The sequence below is a fragment of the Ursus maritimus genome, unplaced genomic scaffold (genome assembly GCF_017311325.1).
Source record: "Ursus maritimus isolate PB19 unplaced genomic scaffold, ASM1731132v1 scaffold_1, whole genome shotgun sequence".
In the NCBI taxonomy this organism is placed as follows: domain Eukaryota; kingdom Metazoa; phylum Chordata; class Mammalia; order Carnivora; family Ursidae; genus Ursus; species Ursus maritimus.
Window position 1 is genome coordinate 3,575,727 of NW_024423343.1, and position 20,011 is coordinate 3,595,737.

Here is a 20,011-nt window from a genome sequence, read left to right on the forward strand (position 1 = left end):
TTTTTTACACCAAAATACCAGCCCTCCCAGCTAAACACTGGCCTTCCAAAGCATACTCATTTCCACTTAATCAACAACTTAAAATGCCAGTGCCCCGGGCTATCAGATTGTATAACCTCAAATTGTGCTCGCTAGTTCTAATAATAGTCAGGCCCAGAGATGTGATATGCAAAGGGGGGCTGAGGGGAGTGCTGTCTGGACACCTCCCTAAATCCTTAGACCCTGCTAGCTTGTCTCGCCTCTCCCTGCACAGGTGCACACAGACCCTCCCGTGTGCACGTGCGCACGCACCGGTCCAGCCCCCCGCCCCCACTGGGTGAACAGCCACGGCTCCTGTGTTCTCTGGACCACTCTTGCTAACAAAGTCGCCCATTCTGTTTCTTATCCTGACCTTCCAAGTCAGCGCCAGCGAAAACCCTGGTCTCCTGGGGGATGCTTCCACTTGTAAGACGACTGGATTCTGTGTACCTTTTCTTTCCCCTCTGCTATGGGGCCGGCCAGCTGCCAGACAACCCGAATCCCATGGACTCTGCCCTGCGTTTTCTTGTTACTTACGTCTCTGTATTTAGAGGTAAAGGGCGTACTAGGAGCCCCACTTTGCAGCTGTCAGGCCTACATGGGCATCCCGGCCATCTTTGTAGCCGTGGGGACAACTGTCCATTTCCTTGCCTGTCAGTAAAACTCAGGCAGAGTCCCTCACAGACTGTGAGGGTGTGGTGCTGCCCCGGGCCAGGGGCTCTAGGACGTCCCTGTGGTTCCCCCCTGCCCACCCCAGCTCTCTTTGACTAGCAAGAAAATATACACCTATTTTAATTTAAACCTTTCAAATCCCCCCCTTTTTTTTTTGAAGAAGCAGACAAACTTTAAATAGCAATGCTCTCATATTTCAAAGACCCTAAATTTTTTTTTGATGTTAAGGTCGATGATTCATTAGTTGCATATAACACCCAGTGCACCATGCAATACGTGCCCTCCTTACTACCCATCACCAGCCTATCCCATTCCCCCACCCCCCTCCCCTCTGAAGCCCTCAGTTTGTTTCCCAGAGTCCATAGTCTCTCATGCTTCATTCCCTCTTCTGATTACCCCACCTTTCTTTATCCCTTTCTTCCCCTACCGATCTTCCTAGTTCTTATGTTCCATAGATGAGAGAAATCATATGATAATTGCAAAGACCCTAAATTTCTGCTAGCAAAATCATCGTTTGGATCGGTCAGTGCTTCTACCGAGCCAACCAGATCAGTACAAACTGCAGGACAGACTGGAGGGGGGTGGAGGGGGGCTCCCTCCATGCTTTGCCCCTTCCTTGTCCTGGCTGTCACTGTGTTCTGCCTTATCCCATGTGCCACTCCTTCACTCAGGGTCCCAACGGGCTGTGTGGACCAGGGTTAGTATCTTTGCTTCCTCCTTGACACATACAAGTTGTCAGGGTGCACACATAATTCACACCATGGGAGCTGGTCACCAGGCACGTGACTGACCCCAAGTAAGAGTCTGAGTTAAGCAGAGAAGGAACTGTAGAGGTGCCTTCACTAACTCCCTGCCAGTCTGTGAGGTCACACAGGGAGGAGGGTGAGATCACACAGGGAGGATGGTGAGCATGGGTGAATGGTCTGTGGGATCACACAGGGAGCAGATGAGCACAGGTGAATGGGCTGTGGGATCACACAGGGAGCACGGTGAGCACAGGTGAATGGGCTGGGGGATCACACAGGGAGCAGGGTGAGATCACACAGGGAGGATGGTGAGCATGGGTGAATGGTCTGTGGGATCACACAGGGAGCAGATGAGCACAGGTGAATGGCTGTGGGATCACACAGGGAGCAGGGTGAGATCACACAGGAAGCAGGTGAGCACAGGTGAATGGGCTGGGGGATCACACAGGGAGCAAATGAGCAGAGGTGAATGGGCTGTGGGATCACACAGGGAGCAGATGAGCAGAGGTGAATGGGCTGTGGGATCACACAGGGAGCACGGTGAGCACAGGTGAATGGTCTGTGGGATCACACAGGGAGGAGGGTGAGATCACACAGGGAGGATGGTGAGCATGGGTGAATGGTCTGTGAGATCACACAGGAAGCAGGGTGAGCACGGGTGAATGGGCTGGGGGATCACACAGGGAGCAGGGTGAGATCACACTGGGAAGAGAAATTAAGAAGCTGATGCTCACCGGAGGTACTTTCTCACAGGCAAAGCCAAGCTTTCCTGGGGGCCCCTCAGAACTCAACCCCACACGTGGCGGACACCGGCTCCCGCGTCTGCAAGCATTTCTGGGGCAAAGACTGACGGGACCCCAGTGACCACCTGCGTTCGTGTGAGACATTCCATGGGATTTTACTCAAGATACAACATCTGATTCCCAGGAACCACTTCAATGTCTTGACAACAAAAGTGGAACATGCTGTTAAAATGGAGAATGTCCCAGTTCTAATGTGGGTACGACTGAGTAGGCCAACTGTGGCGTTTTTATCAGATCTCTGGTTTTAATCAGCTTTTCTCTGCAAAGCCGAGCTCCTCAGCCAGCACCAAACGCTGGGGGCGGGCCGTACTGCCCAGGAGCTGGGCTCTGCCAGCGCACGGGCCCGGGTTCAAATGCCGTGTGGCGGGGACTGGGGGCTCCCCTGCCCTACGTGCCCTGTGGGGACTTCCCGGTCTCGTGAGGCTGCTGCAAGGAGCAGCGGGAGCTGAAGGAAGCAGCGGGGCTTTGCTTCTGAAGGAGGCCACTCAAATCGTCATTTTCGTGGCTCAATTCTTCACTTTCATTTTCTAAATCAAGAACTTTTGCTAAAGGACTTTGTGAATGATAAGCCGCTTAGGTTACCATGCATGTATTTAAATCAGCTCCACCCATCACTAAGGACAGGCCACAGTTAATCTAAACATACAATCTGGAAAACGTGTGTGCACATACTGCATAATTCATTCCCATCTTGGTTTTGTAGAAATTTCATATCGTACTCTTGGTAAGTGTAAATTTCTCTTATGCTGGAGGATGACGATAAAATGAAGATTACTAACACCATCCTGAGCGCCCAAGGCAGGACAGTCACTGTCCTCCTTTGCCTGAGATCGGCCCCGTGGCTCCAATAGCGGGCTCAGACGCAGCCACAGGCCACCAGACACACCCACGGTCAACTGTGGAAAAGCTGGCTGAGCGGGAACACGTATTGGGAAGTTCTCCCTATGAGTCCTTACGACCTTAACATAACAAGGACAGGGGCCTGTTGGAGAACCAGGGGAGCTGATTAAAATAGAATGAGCCTCGAGAGGGCAGCATCCGCGGCCCCGCCGATGGTGCGGCCTGCGAGGCAGAGCTGGCGACCCAGGCTGGGGACACTTTAGCGCCCCACTGCCGTGCTCCTTTCTACAGCGGGGCAGGGGGCAGCGGTGTCCTGCACACAGTGGGCTTATGAGTATCTGCTGAAAGTACAGAAATATTCTAGCGGGAAATGGACACCAGGCAGTTTGAAAAAAGTAGCTGAAAAAGGAAAAATATCTATTTTTAAAAACCAGTTCAGGCTAAAAGAACTTTTCCATTGGGTGGCCTCTGATTACTATTAATACCAGAGTCTGAGTTTGCAGAAGCTGCCTGGTGTCACGGCACAGTGACAGGGTCTCAGACAGGTACGTGACAAAGTCTACAAGCAGCCAGATCTGTACTTTTTCTCGGCCTCCCATTCAGATCCTTTTCTCCAGAGATGTTCTGAAAATGCGTCTCTCAAGGATCTTTGACCATCGCTCCTGGTGAGACCTGTCCCCTGGAGCTGATGGGTGGGTATCCATCAGGTCCCCATCCCGACGGGAGCCGAACCTCACCCTTAACTGAGGGGGTGCGTCACGGCAGTCATTGGTGCAACAGGCGAGTCCAAATCACCCACGTGAAAATTCCAGAGCGCCTCTTTCCAGTTTTAAAATGACGACTATGATTCTCGGGGGAAGGCACTGGGAAAATGCCAAAGCCGTGCTTTGCATAAATTCAGAGTAAAAGTACAAGAAATCGAAGTAGAAGTTAATTCTACAGCAGAATATCTTAAAACCAGAACTTAGTTAGAGCTGCATCTGTACTTCTAACGAGCAGGGAGGACGTGGTGAATTATCCTCCAATGTCTGGTGAGGCTTTACCCGCGTTGTAAACACAGGACGAGTAACCCCTCCAGCATCACTGAACCACGGCCGCCTGCTCTTCTGCTCTGGTTGCTTCCCAGGCGCTGCTGGAGCGTGCTGTGGCCCTTCTCTCGGGAACCCCGTCCCCCCGCATCCCCATCCCCGGGGGGCTCCCTTGGTGGCCCCTGCCTTCCCGCCACCGGGCCTGTGGTTTGACTCTCCTAAGTGACATCCCGGCCTGGAGCTTCTAGTCATCTTCAATCCATTCTTCCAGTGGCACGGAAAAGATTTCTTCCCGAAACTCGAATCTGGTCATGCCCCTTCCCCACATGAACCTGTCTACCACATGGCGTGGTACCCTCCACACGCAGGGAATGGCGATGAGCACCTCAGGCTGGCGGCCGGGCCTCCCCCGACGGGGAATGTGAGGGCATGGGGTGGAATCCGCAAGGATTTGGAGAGAGACTGGAAACGCAGGTTTTATCGGAAATGTCACATGCTTTGAAATACTGGCTCAACTTTAAAATTCTGGCTACGTGAAATCAGCCCTGGGAAAAGCACCTGGCTGCCTCTCTCCAGCTCAATAAATTCGAATGTTCTGAACAAGGAAAGCCCTCGAGTGGGGCCTGGTGTGGATGCTCCCACAGGGCGTGGCTCACAGAGAACACGGGTCTGGTGGACGGGGGCTCGCTTCCTTTACCACGTGGACTTCAAGGGCACAGAAGAGCTCACTGCTCTAACCGCAAGTTCCAGAGTCCCCCTGCTGACCACACGACCTCGGCTGTAGCCCAAGATTTTGAAAATAAGTAGCAAACGGCATTAACAGGGGTGTAAGCCCATTCCCGTCCCCTTTCCCAGGGCGGGGAGGGGCAGTTTCTTCCCTAGCTCTTCCACCCACGGTGTATATTCTGTCTCCTGCATCACATGTGGGCTTCAGGCATCATGAAACTTACTACAACAGGTGAAAGCCACAGGGGAGATATTTTTAAACAAAAGAGTTTGGTGAGTTTAAAAAAATAATATTCTGTTCTTTCACGTTTTAACTTAGAGGCTCGAGATCCTAGCTGGACAGTGTGACCTCGAGGTTAGAACCAGCACGTCTTGGCTCCTTTCCGCCAGAAGGCTGGGCTGGATGTAGGCAGACAAGCGGCTGTGCGGGAGGCCGCGTCAGGATCCGGCAGGCCGAGGTCTGGGACAGGCACGCCTGGTATCCGTGCTATGCGCACTCCCTGCCTGACCTTGAACGAAAGTCACGGGCACGGGGCATTCCGATCATGAGCAATGTCAGGCGGACAGGTGTGTCGACAGCAGCAGGTGTCTCTGCACTTGCACGCTCTACCCAAAATAACAATGCCCGAGAGAGGAACCGACGCGACTGTAAAGGGTACCTCTTTCTGCTGCCGTTCCAGCTCCTTCATTCTGATCTCTCGAGCCTCGGCGCGGGCCGCACGCTTCGCAGCCAGCCTCGCCTCCGCCTGAAACACACGGGAGATTTCATTAGAAGACAGACCAGTGGCTCCTCTCGTGTGAACAATGAGGCTGTAGTACGAGACTTTGTTTGGGCTTTAATAAATACACAGTAACACATCACAGACTCATACGAGTTAAAGGTCATCAGGAAGGCAGGAGTTACAGGAATAGGGATCGCTTCCATTTACGGAGCCCTTACTAAATGCCAAGTAGGCACAGTTGTTCTTTTTTTTTTTTTTTTTTAAAGATTTTATTTATTTATTTGAGACAGAGCGAGAGAGAGCACGAGCTGGGGGAAGGGATAGAGGGAGAGGGAGAAGCAGATTCCCCACTGATTAACGAGCCTGACCTGGGGCGATCCCATGACCCTGAGATCATGACCTGAGCTGAAGGCAGATGCTTAACCAGCTGAGCCACCCAGGTGCCCCTAAGTGGGCATGGTTCTAAGGACTATATATATATTGTACCATATACCCCTTGCAACAGCCCTATTAGGTAGATATTATTACCATGCCCAGTTTATAGAGGAGGGAACTATGGCACAGAGAGGGTATGTAACTTGCCCACGGTCACACAGCCTGTAAGTGGCAGGGCTGGGCAGTGTGCCTTCGTCTGGACCTACAGCAGACTACTGCACGGAGAAAAGTATTAGAGCTGGGTAGGACCACAGGCCACTGCGTCAACCCCTCCCTTTTGCGGAGCAGGAAGCGGAGGCCTGGAGAGGCTGCCAGACCTGTCCCGGGGCACAGGGCTGGGACTCTGACGCTGCTTTCCAGAACTCCTGTCTAGTCACCCTCAGGACGCCTTGCTGCCCTCAGCTCCTCCCTCAAACACCTGCAGCGCTGGGAAGCTCGTCTTTTCTCAAAACAAGTAAGACCAGAGCAGGACGGGCGGTAGGATCTAGCTGTAGGAAGCATTGCATCCAAACAAAACCAAACAAACCACCTCCATGTAACTGGTGAGCAGCTTGGATACGTACTTAGCCAAACTGTCCTGAAGACCACTGAAAATGCTGGACCAGGGCTGACCAGCGCCCTTGACCCTGCCACTCAAACACTGCTTCCCGCTCCACAGATCTGCTGTCTGGTCACTATTTCAGCCATAGTGACGGCTCAGTGAGCACCTGGCACAGGTGCGCCCGGATTCGGGTTTTCTGGTGTCCAGCAAATTTCACCTCCTTTCCACTTAGTTTTTTTGGGGAATGAATACACTTGTCATTCTTCTGCCAACAGTTCTGTTGATACAGTTTTAGGTGTTAAAGCAGGGCCATGAGAGGGGGCTAGCGTGTTCCCGGTGTGGCCGGCAGGCCAGCAAGCAGGAGGTGGCCCGAGTGTCATCGTGCAGCTTCTCCCACAGGACCAGGCTCACATCGGGGCGGCGGGTCCTGGTGTCAAGGACGTCCATGTTCCCCATGCCATACTTGTACTGCCTTACAAATGTATCTTCCGTCCAAATTTGAATCTAGGTTGAAAACTGACCGTAGCTGATCTGTCAGACGTTGGCCGGTGTGTGGCCTTATAAGGAATTTCTGCTTTAACTCGGTTCATTCATGTGGTTCCTTTATCAACCCAAGCCCAGGTTCCTCAAGTCGGTGGGGGGTGGGGGTCAAATATCACAACTGCCTCAGAACGTTGATACCTTGGTGCCATTTTCAATTTTCTAAACCCCTGTTACGCTGTGTGAAGGGCCACTCGGGGTCTAAAAAAGCTCCAGCAAAGCTCAAGGGGAAGGGAAGGGAAGGTCTGACTGACATCCAGCCATGCTGAGATGCTATGGTCCCATGGCCGGGCCTTCAAGAGAACTAGGTTCGCCCTGAGTGCAGCCTGCCTCCCTGCCTTCCTGCGGGGAGGCCTGGGCTCCCTGCCTGCTGGCTCTGGGTCTAAGTGTCTAAGCCGGTACAGACCAGGCCACCAGAGCCACCAGCTTGGGACCGGTGGGGGTGGGGGGTGGATAGGAAGAGAGAAGGGAGGGCATGGAGGAGGGCGAAGGGGAGGGGCAGAGAGGGAATGTGAGAAACAGGAAAGGGGACAGAAGAAGGGAGGGCTGCCAGGAGGACACAGGCAGAGAGGAGTGTGGCAGGCCCGATTCTCGGGGGGGGGGGTGTCCCTAAGATTCCTGCCCCGGTGCACTTGCTTCACGTAACCCTCTCCCCTTGAGTGTGGGCAGCACTGTGACCAGGAGAGATGTCACTCCTGTGACTGGGTTACGTCACATGGCAAAAAGAAACGCAAACAAAACTAAGGTCCCTCGTTAGCTGACTTAATTAAAAGATAGATTCTCTTGGGTGGGCCTCACCTAATCAGGCGAGCCCTTTAAAAGAGGGTCTGGAAGTCAGACAGACTCTCCTGCTGGCCTTGAAGAGCAGGCTGGCCTGTGTGAGGGGCACGTGACAAGGACCAGCAGGTGGGCTGTAGGAGCTGCGAGCGACCCTGGCAGACAACGAGCAGGAAAACAGGACCTTGGTTTTGCAACAGCAAGGAGCTGAATTCTGCCCATGACCCTGTGAGCTCGACAGGCCCTCAGGCTTCAGAAAGGACCGCAGCCTGTGTGACCCCGAGCAGAGGATCCAGTAAGCTGTGCCCAGACCGGTGACCATAGAGCCTAACATGATAAATGTGTGCTGTTTAGGTTTCCGGATATTTGGGACATTTGTTATGCAGCAAGAGATAATAATAAGACAAGGAGGTGGGATCTGCTCTCACAGGGCTAGAGCCTCTAACATGCGGGGAATCTGAGCACGGGTACACCCATCCCATCCCACCCTGCTCTCGTCTAGCTCTGCTTGGGGTCGCGCCCAAGATCCCTGAAGAGACCACCTATGTGAACGTGCAGTCCCTGACGCCTGGCACGACCTCCCCACCAGATGGGCAGGACTCCAAAATAATACCCCATCGGACCACAGACTACATCCCAGCTGCTCCTGTGGGTCTCCCTCCTGCCAGGAGAAGGCTCCCATCATGGCCTGCCCACTCCTGTGGTCCTCATGTCCAACCCAGGAAGTCTGTCCTGGCCACGCGGATAATGGCGCCAACAGACTAAAACCCACCAGCTCCCCACTGGAAGGACCTGGGCTTGGGATGGTAAAGGAACCATGGGAATGAACCAAGTTGTAGAGTAAATTCCTCAGAAGGACGCATCGGCCAGCCTCAAGACACATCGACTGTAGTCAATCGACCTTAGATTTGAATTCAGAAAGGGGATGAATTTCTACTTCAGTACAATTTCAAATCCTTGGGATCGCCACCTTCTGAAACCCCTTCCCCTCTCAGGACTCGCAGGGGACTCCTACGCGGGAAGCACGACGCCCGTGATGCAGGAAGTGGTAATGCTCATGCTTGGCTCTGGGAATCTGGCTAATTAAAACCCAACAGACAGAGGGGTCAGCATTTAACCCGGCCCAAAACCTCTGCATGGCCAACTTTGTGCACAAGACTGTGACCAGCGTCGTCAGCCTGGCCCTGGCCTGAGAGGCCTGAATCCAAAACTAGAGAGTTTTGACAACACAATTCACCCTAAAACACTGACATCGTCAAGAACACAGCCTGACTCAGAGCCTGAGACAGTGATCACTCAAGCAATTGCTGCAAAGTCACCAGAAAAAATAATGGGCACGATTAAGTCATTAAATGAACGAAAAATACGAAACAGTTCTGGTCCACCACGGTGTCAAGCAAACATGAATTCATTCCCCTGCAGCATTTTGTGGGCAGACCAGCCCTGCCCTCCCGCTGCCCCAGGCCAGACAACAGCTCTTGGGCTCCCTGTGCTTCGGGCCAATGCTTCTGTGTACAGGACAAATCCATCACCACCCGCCACTTCTGTGAAATATAAACTCACATTCTTGAGGTCACAGCCATGTCAGTTTGCAGGAGAGTTTCCAAACGCTTACTTTCACTTCTGTACTTAGCTGGTGGGGACTGCAGCTACTGGTTATTGCCAGCCCAGGCCCACCCAGCCTGGCAGGAGCACCTTCAGACACGGCCAGGAAAGGACCTGCAGACCGTGGTGTGGGTCCGCAGTCTCCGGGGGGAGGGGGGCGGGGGGGGGGGGGGGGGGGGGGGGGGGACGTGTGACAAGGTGGAGAAGCCTGAGGGCCTGGGGAGCAGGCCTTAGCTCTCAGTTCCTGTATCTGCAACCTTATCTTGAAGGAATGTGGAACCACTGGAGGGTTTTACAGAGGGACATGCTGGGGCGGAATTCTGTTTGAGAACCACTCTGGCTGAAATGTGGGGAACAGGAAGGGGCTGAGGGAGGCAGTGTGGAATCCAGAAGGCGAGCAGGGGCTGCTTCTGAGCCTGTGAACATGAACAGGTGGGATGAAGCAAAGTGGGGCGGCCAGAGGGCACTGGAGGGGTGCCGGGAGCCCAAGGTCCTGAGGAAAGCCTGTGTGCTCCAGAAGCCAGAGAAGCCTGGCGAAGGATCCCCGGACGCCTGTGATGTGCAGGGCGCGTCCCCAAACCTGGACGTGTCGTGCATCCTGCCTGCTGACCCCAGCGCGCCTCCAGGGCCGGCGTGGGTTTCAGAGTTGGGGTGTGCGGCCACCTCGAGCCCCTCAAACTCCCAAACTGAAGGGAGATGATGATGGTCCATCGAGGCTGCAAGGACAGAAGGGCTGGAGGGAAGGAAAGGGATGGGTTTGCGGAGTTTAGGACAGAAAGTACAGACGGCACAGGGGTTCAGAAAAGCAAGCTTGGAAAACGAGACCACACACCCTGCCCAGCGAGCGGGCTGCTCCGTCGTCCTTCAGCTCCCGTGGAGCTCCTTGGATGCTCCCCCGAGTGACCTGTGACCAAGCTCGTTCTGTGACCTCAGGGCACCTGCTGGGGCAGCGGCAGGGCAAGCTGGCCGGGCCCTTCCTCCCGGTCCTGGGCTGCCCTCTTCCCTTCCTCCAAGAGCCAACAGGAGAGGGGCACCAAGCCCTCAGCGTCTGCCCTCAGGGGCTCCAGAAAAGGCACGGCTCTGGGCCCCAAGCCACCTCCTGCTCCCCACTGCACCGTTGCTGAGATACATACTGAAATATTTAAGAAATAATACGATCTCCGTCAGAGTTGCCTTCTAAGAACTGGGGGGTCTAAATGGCTGGAAGCTGACGACTGCTGGGCTGGCTGGTGGGCCGTGGCTGTCACAGTGTGCCCCCCCGCCCCGGGCATCAGCACACCTGGGGATGAGTTAGAGATGCAGAATCGCCCCCCCGACACCCCCGGTCAGAACCTCTGGAGTGGGGCCCAGCCAGCTGGGCTTCAACATGCTCCCAGTGTGTGTGTGGGGGGAGCAATACTTGCTCAAGTGTGGGACCTCTGTCTTCTGTTATCCCATCTATGTTTGGGTATGTTTAACATTTTTCATAATAAATAGCAAAATTTTAAAAGGAAGGAAGAAAGGGGGAGGCAGGCAGAGAGAGAAAGAGAGAGGAAGGAAAGGAAGGAGCCCCAAAACCAAAACCGTGCTTGGGGCTGTTCGAAGGTGGCCGGGGTGCTGGTGGAAACCCCTGCAGGGCTGCTGTACCCCCAGCCGCTCCCCCAGCAGGCCCCCCCCCCCGGGGTCGGGAGCGGGGCGGGGGAGCTGATCCAGCCAGGCTCCTGGCGGGAATGCAGTGTCCTCTCCCCTGACAGGCCAGCCACACCCTTCCCCCAGGGACCCCCCCTTGGCTGGAGACTGAGGCTGAGGAGAACCACAGCGAGGCGTCAGGCACCAGGACACGGGGAGGAAGGCCCTCCGCACGCCCTGCCACCCCGGCCAACCTTCCCTGTGCTCTGCCGGCTGGAGGAGATCCTGTCTGCTGGATGGGCTGCTGCCCAGCCTGGGACAGCCACACGCCAGCCCCAGTACCTTGCCCCCAAATCCCAGGGACATTCTAGGGGCTTGAAGACCTCTAAGGGTGTCTATAACCTTCCTGTAGCTCCTACCCATTTAACTACCTGGAGGACCCCACGTGATGACCTTCAAAGAACGGGAAGGTGATGAGCAGCGGTGGAACGGGAGGCCCGGGCGCAGGGCCTGTGGCTGCAGGAGGAAGCCGCGGTCACTCCTGGGCAGCCTCGCGCTGCTTCGGGGCAGCCTGGCTCCGTGTGCATGTGTCCTGGGATTCCAGCAGAGTGTGGAATTCTGTATCCCGGGACCGCGCTTCCTGCGGTCACAGAAAATGTTCTCATTCTGCTCTGTGACTCTGCAGTCACTCCCAGGGGTCCAGAACTCCACGCGGAAGCCGGGAGGGGTTTATAAGCCACGACTTGGGGGCGATTCTTGAGAAACGGGCCTGAGATGCGCCCTGTCACTTCCTCCAGCGAGGGCAAGAGAGCCCTGGGGACTGGGAAGGCACTGCGATGAGGGCTCCGAGGCCAGCTGTCGCGACTGTGAGGCAGAGCCCAAGGCGGCCTCACGCACCTGCTGACGTGCTCACCGGGGCCAGCCGGGCTCGGTGACCCACGCACCGCCATTCCAGAACAGCTGCTCGGGAGGAGACGGTCACCACCCACTGAGAACACCGCTGGGGTCCATGGAGAGAGGGCTGGGCCGTGGCCACACCCCAGGGACCCCAGTGACGGCCACCTCTTTGTTCTGTTTCCTCAGACGTCACGTGGAAACAAGCCCCAGGCGATCTAATTCTAGAATTAGGAGGAAGTTTTACTATTGATTGTACACATTCACTCTGGACTTCAGGTTTCAGAATCAGGCAGAACTGAAAAGCCAGACCTTTTTCCAGGCCGCATAATCTAACCAGAGCTCGTCAGCTCTCAGGGAAAGTTCGCTCATGGGAAGGTAACAGGAAGATCACGCAGCTGAAGCCTGAAATGGTGACAAAGAACCAGCTTTGTCTGGAAAGAAGCAGAGCCTTCTGTGCGCGTGAGATTCTTCCCCAGGATGACAGAGGCGCCCGGCTCCCGCTGGCGCAGGCTGGAGGCCGCACAGCCGGGCCGCGAAGAGCGCCTTGTGACGCGCTGCACGTCTCCCGTCTGGATTGGACGGCTGCGCACAGGGACCACGAGGCTGCCACCGAGCCCCTTTCCAGAGCGGCCTTCGCCACGGGAAGTGGCAACAGCCAGCTCGTTTTCTGGGTAAACCCCCAATCCCTCGTGTGCAGTCGATTCTCAGGATGGGCTGCTATTCAAGGAACCGAGTGCCACGAGGGCCGTGCTCTCCCGCAGGGGCGTGAACAGGGAAGGGAGCGTGTGGCCAGCAGCTCGCAGTGACTCCTGCCGCCTCTGTGCCCCGCACCCGCCACCCCGTGACCCTCGGCCGCCATGTGCACTGCATGCCACTCCCAAAGGACACGCTCATCTTTCCAAAACCCTTGCTCCCACAATTACCGTACGTTCCCCCCGTGAGCGGCGTACGCTTTACGGCCGTGCCTGTGAGTACAAGCGCCACGGAAGGGAAGATGCTTTGGGATTGCAGTCGCTGACGGGGGCAGTGCCAACTCTTCAGAGGGCATTTTGGAAATTTGAGGGCCATGGTTGGGATGTCACGGTGACTGGAGGCAGGCACAGATAGCATGTAAGGGGCAAGACAAGGCAGGCCAACCATCCTGCGTTCAGACAGGCCTGCGTACTGAAGAACTTTCCCACTGACTATTCAGACGGAGAGAAGAAACCACCTTATAATTTTCAGATCTACAAACTGATTCCAACTTAGGCATTAAATCAAAACATGATTTGTGCAGTTTTAACGTACACTGGACATTCCGGGAATGCGATCCGTATTAAGATTGAGGGAAGACGACGTGGCCGTGTTCAGAACTTTCTTAAGAGTTAGTGACCACTTGGGGATGTCGAGTCACCAACGGCAACAGAATGTGTGGCGTCCGAGTCTCAGCACCACACCCCCCTTCAGTCCGTGTTTGCGGCCATGGCTCGGGGCAGCGTCCGCACACCCGTGACCGCTCCCGTGCTCTTCTGGCACACGGGCCTGGAGCGTTTATCGAAATCCACGTTCTGCTACTGCGATTTACCTTCATTTGATTTCTTTTCAGTGCGACAGTGGAAACGTTTTGTTGACTTGACATTATGTGTACCAGCAGATTTTACCACCTATGAGCTCCATTTCAGGCTAGCGATGAGGATGATAAAAACTTGTCATAAAAAGGGGGCACTGGGTCCGACAGCGTTGCGAACCACAGCTTTAAAAGTGCAGAGTGGAACGAGGGAGCTGAGCCTCTCTACGGCTCGGCCGCATGGTCCAAACAGCCCGATCACAGGTTAAGGTCACAGGGCTGGGGGCCACTGCGTGAGCCACAGACTAAATAAGACACGCTTTGTCCATTAACGTGAAGGTTTGGAAAACAGAAAGTTAAAGACTAAAGTTCAGGGGAGCCTGGGGGGCTCAGTCAGCTGAGCATCCAACTCTTGATTTCGGCTCAGGTCATGATCTCAGGGTCATGGGGTCGAGCCCTACATGGGATCTATGTTGGGGGGGTGGAGTCTACTTGGGATTCTTTCCCTCCACCCCTCCCCCTGCTCACTCTCACTCTCCCAATCTCTCTCTCTCAAATAAAAGAATAAATCTTTTTTTTAAAGACTAAAGTTTAACTAGTTATCTAAAACACCAAGTTTCCACCAAAACCAATGAGTTCTAGAGTAGAATGTAAAATTATCAAAGAATTTTATCATAAAACACCAGCCTTCAGAGAGGCCTCTACCTTGCAAGGCCTGGGCCATGGGCCTCCAGGAGCCCAGACCAGGGGACATCGGGCGCCATGTCTCCACAAGCTGGGCCATGTGCTCCGGGTCTCTGCAGGTGGGGACCACGCAGGGAGGGGCCTCAACACCCAGCCTCTGGTGCTGGCTCCCCTGCTTACCAGTTTGTGGGCTCTCACAAACCACACCCTGTTTTTTTGTTGTTGGTGGTGGTACTAATCATGCAGTATTTATTTATTTACATCTTATTTCATTTTATCTTATTTCCAGGGTAATTAACCCACCGTGTTATATCTGTTTCAGATACAACATAGTGATTCAACAGCTCCATACGTTGCTCCGTGCTCGTCACGTAAGTGCACTCCTCCATCCCCATCACTATGCCCCCCTCCCGCCGGCCCCCTCAGTGTGTTCTCTAGAGCTATCAGTCTGTTTTTTGGAAACTACATCATTTTGGATGTTAGCCCTCATCATAGGGAATGGGGGAATCAGGCTATATGATCTCCAGGAGCTTCCTTTACTTCTAGAATGCTGTGTCTCGACACCAGGGGTGAATTATTTCTACAGTGAGTCAGTTCTTTTTCCCCATTTGACTACTAGAAATCTCCAGACTTTGTTTTCCTGAATAATGAACTTCTTAAAAGCAACCCACATACCAAAATAACAAACTGGTAGGATTCAGGAGCAATATTATTCATGTTACTTTATAGAAAGCAATGACTGGTAACATTCGCCCAAACTTCACAAAGTGACATTTACCCAGGGAAACCTCCCAACACAATCTTTAGCAACTACCGCACCGACGTGGATGAGTACGCACATTGCACAGTATCCTCCATGTGGATACATTTCTCCTCTTCCTGTTAACACCTTTTATATTTTTTTCTGAGCTGAGAGAAGGTTCACATCTCCTTCAACAGCCTCGCGGTGCTGGAATGACAAAGGAAAACATGACAGCCACAAATAACCACGTGTGACTGACAGGTGGGAGCGGCTTGGCCCCACCTGTGCAGCTGGCCCTCCAGGTGACAGGTGTCCTCCAGCCAACACATCTGGGCTCCACTTCTTTCACCCTAACCTGCTCTACGCATGGTCTTCCCCGCAAACCCCACATTTTAAGGTGTCATGAAACACTGACGTTGTTCCTTCTCAGAATAAGGCTGGGGGCCCCTGGGTGGCGCAGTCCTCAAGTGTCTGCCTTCGGCTCAGGGCTGATCCCGGCGTTCTGGGATCAAGCCCCACATCGGGCTTCTCCGCTGGGAGCCTGCTTCTTCCTCTCCCACTCCCCCTGCTTGTGTTCCCTCTCTCGCTGGCTGTTTCTCTCTGTCAAATAAATAAATAAAATCTTAAAAAAAAAAAAAAGAATAAGGCTGGACACTCTGGTCTCGCACCAGAGCTTTCCAACATCGGGCAGCGCGCAACTATTTACAACCTTCCCTCTATTCGCGTGATACTCCTGGAAACAGCCAGGGGAGAAACAGAGGCCCTCTATTCTTTCTTTTCCCTCTATTCGCGTGATACTCCTGGAAACAGCCAGGGGAGAAACAGAGGCCCTCTATTCTTTCTTTTCTTTTCTTTATTTTTTTTTAAGATTTTATTTATTTATTTGAGAGAAGCGAGAGAGAGTGAGAGAGCATGAGCAGGGGTGGGCAAGAGGGAGACGCAGGCTCCCCGGAGCAGGGAGCTGGATGTGGGGCTCAATCCCAGGACCCTGGGACCACGACCGGAGCCAAAGGCAGACGCTTAACTGACTGAGCCACCCAGGCGTCCCCAGAGGCCATCATTTCAATTCTGAGTGAGCTTGTCTGTCTGGGTGGGGTCGGGTAGCGGCACACGACACCCGGGAAGGCGGCTTCTGGGGGATGCTGACACACGTAACAGTTACAACGTTAGTGCAATGTGAAAATAGAAAAATAGAAATTTCTGTGGCTCTTTCATTTTTACTCTTCTTTTCCTTATTTAGAAAAATAAAGGGCTGAACTGGAAGTTCTTTTGTCTGGAGTGCCTGCGTGCCTTGGTCGGTTAAATGTCTGTCTTCCCAGGGTGGGGTCCTGGGATCAAGCCCCTGTAGGGCTCCCTGCGCAGCCCCTACCTCACCTTGTGCTCTCGCTCGCTCTGTCTCTCTCAAATGAATAAGTAAAAAATCTTTTTTTAAAAAGACTTCATTTATTTGAGAGAGTGAGAGAGAGAGCATGAGCTGGGGGAGAGGCAGAGGGAGAGGGAGAAGCAGATTCCCCGCTGAGCAGGAAGCCCAATGCAGGGCTTGATCCCAGGACTCCAGGATCATGACCTGAGCTGAAGGCAGACGCTTCACCGACTGAGCCACCCAGGCGCCCCAATAGAAAATCTTAAAAAAAAAAAAAAAAAAAGGAAGTTCTTTTGTCTAGAAACTACCAGAGAGAGAAAGGAAATGTTTGATGAAATGAAGATGTCTCACTATGCATTCAGGGGCAAGGCCAGGTGTCCTAAGAGGAGGCCTTAGTACCAAGAAACGCTTCAGCCCCACACTGGGGGTGTAAGACCCCAGAGGCTGCAAAGAGAAACTCACAGCAGCCGCACAGCAGCAGCTCCTGGCCGGACCCTCGCTGAAGGACTGTATACGGTGGTGACAGTTAGCAGCAGCAGCTCTGAGTCAGCAGGCCTGGGTCTGAGCCGGCTCTACCGCCTGCTAGCTGGGTGCACTTGGGAAAGTCCCCCGACCGTTCTGAGCCTCAGTCTCCCCTTTATCTGTACGTGGAGATAATCAAACAAGGTTCTGGCAAGGGCTAGGGAAGCCATCCGCAGAAAACATTTAGCAGGGGGGACGCTGCAGGGGTCTGGGAATGCTGCCTGCTGCTAACACTTATAAGGCATCCTCCGTAGCAGCTAGGGATCCCGCAGTGTGGATTCAGCGCAGAAGGAGCTTACAGGCACCGGGAGAAGACAAGCGAGCTGAGGCGCCCACCAGGAGAACGGGCAGGGGGGAATTTCAAAGGAGGGAGGGGAGGTTCCCAGCCCACACCGAAAGGCCACTCGATTTCTCTTCCCCCTGGAAGATTACACACCCACTTGCCACAAAATAAAAAAGACTTGGGGATCAGAAATGATGTTGCTTTGACAAGCTTGATTACACAAACCTACAAAGGAAACATTTTGGTTACAATTAAAAGTCCTCATTACAGTAATTTAAGATAAATTACTTCCCTACTACAAAGTAGTTGTGCTTTTCGACTCAAGGCAAAACCACTTACATGACTTTAAAATTGTCAAGTTACTTTTAAGGAGAAAACCACTTGAACTCTGGCCCTTGCCCAAATGAATGGATGAGTCTCAGAATACACATTTGTGTTGTTGTTGGTTTCATTGCTTATTTATTTTGGAATTTGGCCAGGGGAAGGGGATTTTAGTGGTGGTCTCAATCAAAAGCACGGCAATTTTGAATTATTACATGGATAGAGTGAAAATAATACTTTGTTGAACAAACATGGAAAAAGAAGCTAATATAATTTTATCTAGAAAGTCTAAATAATGAAAATTTAGTAAATCCATTCCATGAAAATGAGCTTCTTAAAAAAAAAAAACACAACAACAAACAAACTAAAATTTTGGTGGCCCAAAGTGAAAGTTGCAGGTAATAGAACTCCTCTGCCCCTGCCCCGTCTCCAGCCGATGGCGGGGGTGTAACAGGCTTACTTCGATAACAGGCTCGTGATTTGAACCTTATGGCCCCAAGGTTCCAAGATTAATACTTTTAAATATGAACAGATACTTGGAAACACTGAGTAACTGGTCATAAACCATGTCTCTGCTGAGTCACATAGCCTGATTTTTCAGGGATAACAAATTCCTCCTGAACATTGCCTTTTGAGGAACAGACTTGTTGCACCAACACTTGCCCTCACGATTCTGCAGAAACTAGATAAGGACCTCTCATCAGGTAAGACTCCAATCAACTTCACTTGAGAGCAGTTCTGCAACTATAAATAACTTGATTTCCTGTGCTCAGTATAAGTGGCCGTTTAGACTGCAGGTTTTTTTTTTTTTTTTAATTTGCTAAGGAGGCTTCCGCTATATTGTATTAGCCCAGGGTGAAGAGAAAGTAACTCTTAAAGCAAAAGGGAAATTTAGTCTCCATCTCTGCCCTAGGGGGACACTCTAAATCCTATAAGAAAAGACCTTACTTCACTATTTTTGTATCTTAACTGCTTGGGAAAGTGACCCATCTAAAACAAGGCAGGCTTCCAGGGCTCAAAATCTCAGACCGAGCGAAGGCCGGGCTCACCACCTTCGCGCTGTCTGAACCCCCCATGCTGGTCAACGCTCCCACTCGCCAAGAGCTGTGGACCTTGGCACAGGCTCCTACAATGATGAGATGGGGCTCGGGAGACTGTGTCCACGTTCGACCCAGACAGGCTGTCCTCAGGCCGGGACCTGGCTTGAGAGGGCTTAGCGCTAATCAGTATGTGGAAAGAGACCAGAGGTGACACAACCCATCATAAGCATGAGGAAGTTACAAAAGTTAAAGAAAGGTATGGTTTCTACACTCAAAGAGCCCCAGGGCCAGAGCTCACTGTTGTGTAAGGCACCCCCAACTGTTCATTCAGCACTTCCTTTTAATTATTTTATTTTTTTATAATTCTATTTTTTAAAAGATTTTATTTATTTATTTGACAGAGCACAAGCAGGGGGAGTGGCAGGCAGAGGCAGAGAGAGAAGCAGACTCCCCACTGAGCAGGGAGCCCACCCCGGGGCTCCATCCCAGGACCCCCGGATCATGACCCGATCTGAAGGCAGATGCTTCATCGACTGAGCCGCCCAGGCGCCCCTCAGCACTTCCTTTTAAACGACCATTAACCTCATAAAAGAAGGACTGAGTTTTACTTCTGTTTCCCAGGTCCCACTCCAAAACACTTTTTGCTACTATTCACCAAAAAACAAAACGAAACAAAACGAAACTCCTATAGGTTCACAATTTCTTATTGGAAACCCCTGGGACCAAAGAGGTTTCAAAATTCAACATGTTTGGATTTTAGAAGGGTAATGCATTGCATAGGCCCTACAGTCTGTAATCACCAGAGTAACAGTCCTCAACCAAGGACATTCTGGGGCTGCAGACAAAGGTATGAATATTCACGGTGAGAGGGATAGAGACGGAAAATAGCCTCCCATCGGCCAGGGCAGCCCTCCCTGCCAAATGAATTCTGCCACAAACTTAAAAAAACAAAACACAACAAAAGCAATTTTCAGGTTTCAGAGCTTATTCGATCCTCAGACTGGGGGTACAGTGGAGCACCTGAATCAAAGCCCATTCCAGACGCTCCTGTGACTTCTTCGCACAGCACCTCTATGAAGTGCACATCTCAACCAGATCCAATCCACGGGTACGGGACCACGGGTAAGGGACTGGCAGCCCGTGCCACAGAGAGCCCACGTTACTTCTCATTCCTCGGACGGCCTGTCCCTCCCGTCCCCACATCCTGATTCTCCGTGTTTACTCTTTTCTCCATCAAGGGCTCCCTGCCCAGTGCTTCGTCCCTCTGAGCTCGACTCTTGCCCAGGGCTAACAGCACCCTGCTCTTGCCATCTATGGTGTGCCTAGGCAGCCCTGCAGAACACCAGCATCTCCCAGCAACCTTCGTCCTTCCTTCTTCCGAGGGCCCTTCCCTGATGGTGACGCAAGGATTTCTCCGTAAGCTCCCAGGCCCTTACACACCAGCCAGGTGAAGGGGTAGGAACCAGCTCCACAGGTCCGGCTCACGGCAGGAACTTTAAATGAGGCCACAGAAGCAGCACACGAACCCAGACATTAAAAATACCCACCCGAC

General features: G+C 52.8%; 1 protein-coding gene across 5 annotated transcripts in view; it reads right to left on the reverse strand.

The window, feature by feature from the left end:
- Positions 1-20,011, reverse strand: part of LOC103662628 (leucine-rich repeat flightless-interacting protein 1-like) — a gene marked incomplete in the record, with an annotated part of 86,066 nt that overhangs the window by 52,761 nt on the left and 13,294 nt on the right. For 2 of the 5 annotated variants that reach the window (XM_040638685.1, XM_040638686.1), the window contains 1 exon segment: positions 5,493-5,579. In XM_040638685.1, the coding sequence (XP_040494619.1) occupies positions 5,493-5,579 (87 nt within the window). 5 annotated transcript variants of the gene reach the window in all.